The following is a 6,527-nucleotide window of genomic DNA, read 5'->3' on the forward strand; positions in this document are numbered from 1 at the left end:
TTTTGGAAAATGTGGCACTACACATTCAAAGAGTTTACGCATAAAGCGCATCGCCTACCCGCAGACAATCCATTTAAAAACATTCCCTTTCTTCTCCTTGAATACAATAAGATGGGCCTTATTATGATTCTTTTCAATAGGCTTGTTCTTTTCGGTGAACTGCAGGTGTACAATAGGGGGCCAAAGCGAGGAGTCTCACGCTTAGGTGTGAGCAGATTATTCAAATAGGGGACAAGCGAAGAAGTGGGGATTGGAGGCTCGCCCAGCACACAGAGCTATATCATAGCGTTTACAGCCAGCAGCCAACGTCATTTCAACTCCATCATCAGAAGTCTCTGTACGCCAGTGGGCACGGCACGGCTAGCTCACAGACACACATGCTTCAGTCCTTGACAGGAGCGCAAGCTGACGACCCGAGTTGTAGTGGTTCCAAATAGCAACGCCGTTCCGTGGCCGTTTTGTTTGTGCCGAGGAGCCGTTGCCTTTTCTTCTTCCTCGAAGAATCGGTTTAAGAATTGGGGGAAACTTCCATGATGCTCGGAGCAGTCAAAATGGAAGGACACGAGCACGCAGACTGGAGCACTTACTACGCTGAGCCCGAGGTTAGTACCTTAAATGTATATGTTTTTACGTCAAAAGCCGATCCCGTTTTATACAACTCAATATTAGCCCTGAGATAATATTAACTTTGCGATCAAATATTGACTTGAGGCGCCTCCAAATCCTCCTCCATCTTGACGCGCAGAACTGTCCATTAGAAAGTTGTGTTTAACAGGCAAACGAATACGTATTTGCCACCCTGAATGTATTTATCTTAACTTTTGGGGTTTAATGTTTTTGTTTTATTTAACTATGCAAAATGAAAAAAAAAGTTTGGCATGCACTTCGCGATTTTACATGTATCCAAAGGTGGTGTGGGTTTAGCCTTCTTGAATGGCACACAAACACAATATTCAAGGTTCATTTTCTTACTCAATCACATGCCATCAATATAACAAATGAAACTTTTATACAACAATATCTACATTAAACGCTCGAGTATGGTTAATTGAACAACATTCCATATTTACGCAAGCGCTTGCGCACACAAACATGATTTACTTAGGGAGCCATAGATAACAAACAAATACCCTATGTTTAACGTGGGCCCTTTTGAGCCTAATATGTTTGTTTTCATCCCGACTATCATAACAACAACATTTATGGCTTATATGTCTTGTGTTTTCCCTTTCAGTGCTACACATCGGTTGGCAACATGAACGCGGGACTTGGGATGAATTCCATGAACACTTATATGACCATGTCTGGAATGAGCACGACAGCGAACATGACAGCAAACTCCATGAACATGTCCTATGTTAACACGGGGATGAGTCCCTCTATGACGGGCATGTCACCGGGCCCTGCGGCGATGGGTGGCATGGGGGCCGGCATGGCTGGCATGGGTGCCGCGCTGAGTCCCAGCATGAGCCCCATGGGCGGACAGCCCCCGTCTATGAACGCCTTAACATCCTACACCAACATGAACGCCATGAGCCCCATGTATGGACAGTCCAACATTAACAGATCACGGGACCCGAAGACGTACAGAAGGAGCTACACGCACGCCAAGCCACCTTACTCGTATATTTCTCTAATTACCATGGCCATCCAACAGTCAACTAGCAAGATGCTAACGCTGAGTGAGATCTATCAGTGGATTATGGACCTTTTCCCCTTCTACCGCCAGAACCAGCAGCGCTGGCAAAACTCAATTCGCCACTCGCTTTCATTTAATGACTGTTTCGTGAAAGTTCCCAGGTCCCCGGATAAGCCCGGGAAAGGCTCGTTTTGGACACTACATCCAGACTCAGGAAACATGTTCGAGAACGGCTGCTACTTGCGGAGACAAAAGCGGTTCAAGATCGACATGAAGAAACTCGGCAAAGAATCCGGACGAAAGACTTCCGAGGGTGGATCTAGCAGTTCAGAGAGTTGCAACGGTAACGAATCTCCTCATTCTAACTCGTCCCCCAACGAGCATAAAAGGTCGCTGTCAGACATGAAGTCAAGTCAGAGCTTGAGTCCAGAGCACGCGGCCTCGCCAACCTCACAGGCGCATCACCTTCTCGCGCAACACCACTCTGTCCTGGCGCACGAGGCACACCTGAAGCCCGAGCATCACTACTCGTTCAACCACCCGTTTTCCATCAACAACCTTATGTCGTCAGAGCAGCAGCATCACAAAATGGACCTTAAGACTTACGAGCAGGTTATGCACTATTCTGGCTACGGCTCTCCCATGGCTGGAGCTCTGTCTATGAGCTCTATGGCGGGCAAAGCGGGTTTAGACTCTTCGGCCTTAGCCCCAGACACATCATACTACCAAGGTGTCTACTCCCGGCCTATAATGAACTCCACTTAAAAATGAAACAATGGTGTAATGGACTCATTCTTGTTATTTGTACATTTGTAAAATACCCTGATTTGTGCATAGTGTGTCTCGGATATTTTGACGTTTCCTCACTGATTTAGTTTGTGAAGTCTGATTAGTGATTATTTTCAAAAAGGCTGTTTTTGGAAGAAAGTCCCGGACTTCGATGCGGATCAAACAGTTCGACTTCAAGGCATTTGAAATGATAGGACTCTTGTTTGAGGAGACCTCTGAAATTCATTGTGTAAATCCTTATTTATGGCTTGTAAATGTGTATTCTTGTAGTTGACCGCAAGAACAGAAACTATATTAAAGTGTTATTTGGATTTTTCTGACATTGGTCTTATTCTTCATTTTTATTTACATGTGTCTGCCCCTGTTCAATTATTTTGTATGACTCCACACAATGTGTCATGTGATTTTGTGGTTGAACATAACATAAACCAATCACGAAGAAGTCCATGCGTAATAAGAGATGCTATACCTGGACACATAATTTCAAATGCAATGCAATGTGCAAGTAATATGCTGTACTTCCCACCGAATGAGCCTTTAATAAAATCACATGTCCTAAACTACACCTTCCACACCCTCTCAAATTATCTTCCAATACTGTCAGTCCATAAACTGCCCGCAACGTGACCCAAACGCATAGGCTATATAAGCTATGTAGTAATAGGCCTATAGACCTAATCCACTAGTGCACTTGTGAAAATGCTTCAGTTTAAATCATACAACATATAATCAGTACAACATCAAATCCTCCATATAGCAACATATGGACAAATGAAATGGTGAACCCAGGGTATGCATTTTTAAGCTCTTTAGTGGGCTACACCTATGGTTGTTTGTTAAAGAAATAGGAAAATTATATATCGTATAAGGCTAAAATTTGGCCTGATAGGCCTAACTCATACAACAATTTAGTAAAATGGTAGTGATATTATTCATCAGCTAATTATTACAATTATATAATTATAATAATAATTATTAGTAGTATTAGTGGTGGTATGTCTACTATAATGTATATAATAATAATATTACTATTCAGTGAAGAAAATAACCACATAGGTAGGCTAATGTCAGTTGTTAACATTTCCGTTATCACATTAATCTATCATCCGCTCAGAACTCTCATCTTGACACGCAGCCCAGCCCCTTTGTTATCTGAATTCGCCCTAGCAGCCAAGACACAAGTGGCGATGTGGGAAAAGAAATGTGTTTCATTATCAAACAAAAGCCTCCTGTGGTGGAGCAGAATGCAGCTTTGGAAGGAGTTCCCATTTGACTACAAGGCCTCTCCAGCGTGGTGTCCTATCTACACACAATTCTCCATCACTGGCCCATTGTCTTTGATTCACCAACTATAGTGGTAGGCTACTCCCTAAAAGTGACCCTTAACTGATACCGTAGTAGGATACTCACTAAACACAAACACGAGCTCTGTCTGGCAGGCAGCCGCAATGAGGCCTGTTGGCTGTCCCCATGGTGAAAAGTGACACTAGAGCTGGGCTTTGCAGACTTCCCACAGTCTCTGTCATTTATATGTACAGAAAGCTCCGTATTTACATTTCTGTGGGAAAAAACTCCCGTCTCAGCACAAAATTGATGGTTTCGTCCCCTCTTATGTGCCTATTTTAAACACTCGTGATCTGCGGATAAACAACAGCTAGTAAACAATGAAATGGCAGTATTAATACTTATAGGATGTGTACATGGAGGGACAAATTGTGGGAGTGTAAACTTTGAATAGGAGGACGTCACATCTCAGCAAATTTACACAGATATTACATTTTGCTCCCTTCATTTTAGACATAATGCTAGGCTGAATTTTTATAGCACACTGATCGATATCTCGGTAAAATAATCATTTTTTTAAACTAGCGGGGCAGTGAAATCTTTGCTTTGTGCTAAAGTCAACAGTGACAGAGTTTGAGCTCAAATAAATGCCGCGATGCCTCCAAGCTCTTTGCAGAGGGCTGTTGGGGAGGCACTTTCGACGGTCTCCGGTTGCTTTCTACACTTATCAGGTAGGACCATTTCGTGGTTTATTGAAAAATGGTTGTTTCAATTTAAAGTTTTGGAGTTTCGGGAGACAGCGGGTGTTGCACTGGCTCTGGCTATAGATTTGAGGAACTAACCGTTCACTGAGTTCACGCGTAAAGGTCCTGGAGGCCCTATTGAATTTCATGACAAACGTTATATGTGGTTCAAAGACAGGGGCGATTTGCAGGGGTTGTGGTCGAGGGTGCCTTGTTGCCCCAGCTTTATTCAGCGGCATGTCAGTGCACTACTCCAGCTGATTGATGTTCGAGATGGGCCAGCGAAGGCGCACTTATTTCACCGTTGTAATAGGATAATTCTTCACTGTGGAACCTGAATGCGCAATTACGCACAAACAATGCTGGATACGCAAGCCTTCTGGAGAAGTAACTTACCTCAAGGGATGAAATTTCTCTCTACTTAGAGACGATGTGCAATGTCTTTCGTTGTATCTTATCTTTTGAACAGTTTTGTTTCCATGAGGGTGGCTGCTTGATTATTTAATTTTAGTTGATGTCGAAAGATTCGGAGAAGAAATTTGGGTCAAAAAGTGAAATGTGCATTGTTAGAAAATATCCGAATGAGATTGTGCAATTGCTAAATGCGTGCAATTGTTGTTGTTGAATAAACTAGATATTTGTAGCCTAAGTAATGCGTAGAATGATGCTTACTGTGAGCGGATAATAGCAATAATAATGATAATAATACTAATAACAACAACAATAATAATATTAATGTGATAATAATAACAGTAATAATAACAACATAATAATAATAAATACATGGCATATTTTACAGCCTATCTGTGTCTGATCAATAGATTTTCCCCTCCCCTTTCATTTTATTATGTCGCTACTTTTATTGTCCTTTTTTAATTGTCTTTCTTGAGCCCGATGCCGTTGAGCATCTGTGTAAGGGCAATTGTGTGTCCGTATAATAAAGTCACCAGTGCAATTCTATTTTTGCCACGGGAACGTTCACAATACTTATGCTGCAAAATATTTTCATGGGTTTACATATTGATGCAATTAAAGATTGTTTATCAGGCTACAGTTTCCACGAGCACAACATTCTTGACGACGAGGGTGTAGGAGTGTTTTATAGTGCAATACAAATAACCTATCAACACTGGGAACATACAGACAAGCGCACGGAACCGCAGTGGGATGTTTTCTTTGTTTTACTCTTGATACTAAAGGTGAATGTAGGCTAGTGGTATTTTAATAATCCAATCGATTTCAAATATTTGTAAACAATATTTCCATAACAATTAAACCCTGAACCGTGAATTGTGATAGCTATAACATGCGTCATTAGGCCCATGTGTAAGACTTATAATAGGTAGCCTATAATAGGCTACTCCAGTCGGCACACCAAAGGCTACGCATGTCCCCTGTCTTGTCTAACTGTTGATGCGGATGTTGCAATGTTATTAAAAGTTATTTTATAGACTGTAACCAATCCTCCACTGACAGCCAGACAACAGTATGAATCATCTGAACTCTAATGGTTCAAGAGACCACTATATGCTGGCCTAATGCAAAAAGTCAGTAATTGCGCGGAGCTCCAAACTGTGTCAAATGACTCAAACGTAGTCCAGTGGAAGTAGGCTAGGCTATTATTGACATGTGGCAATTTTGTTACTGATTAGCCTACCACATATTTTGCAGACCAGTGATTTTTATTGAAATGAACATTTTGGTATAAAATCACGGCAACTAATTTTCAACAATACAGTTACTGCCTTTTTGCTTTGATGGGTAGCATGTCTGTATGGCAGTAGGCCTATGGCTGTTTCTTAGAACCCATTATGTCAGTTATTGCCTATTCCATCCAACTCTGCAGTGTCTCATTCCTCTTTACATGATGGGTAGGGGCTGTCCATTTCGAATGGAACATGGTGCGTAACAGGCCTTGGTGAAATCGGCAATTCACTAACAGTTTTCGGCGGGTCTGCTCTGCTGCCAGGGTCTGGAACACCCAAGTAGATCTGTCTCCTGGGTGATGGCGGGATACCAATCGTACAAGCTGTAATTCTGCTTTAGCCTATTGCAGGGGTGGGACCGTCCAC

At 42.2% G+C, this 6,527-nt stretch overlaps 1 protein-coding gene across 1 annotated transcript; it reads left to right on the plus strand.

Moving 5' to 3' along the window:
• Positions 1–226: 226 nt before the first annotated feature.
• foxa2 (forkhead box A2) lies at positions 227–2,748 on the plus strand. The gene is made up of 2 exons (XM_063184493.1): positions 227–602; positions 1,235–2,748. The coding sequence occupies exons 1-2, from the start codon at positions 531–533 to the stop codon at positions 2,402–2,404; spliced, it is 1,242 nt and encodes a 413-aa protein (XP_063040563.1). The 5' UTR covers positions 227–530; the 3' UTR covers positions 2,405–2,748.
• Positions 2,749–6,527: the final 3,779 nt, after the last annotated feature.

Source organism: Engraulis encrasicolus, chromosome 19 (assembly GCF_034702125.1).
Source record: "Engraulis encrasicolus isolate BLACKSEA-1 chromosome 19, IST_EnEncr_1.0, whole genome shotgun sequence".
NCBI lineage: Eukaryota > Metazoa > Chordata > Actinopteri > Clupeiformes > Engraulidae > Engraulis > Engraulis encrasicolus.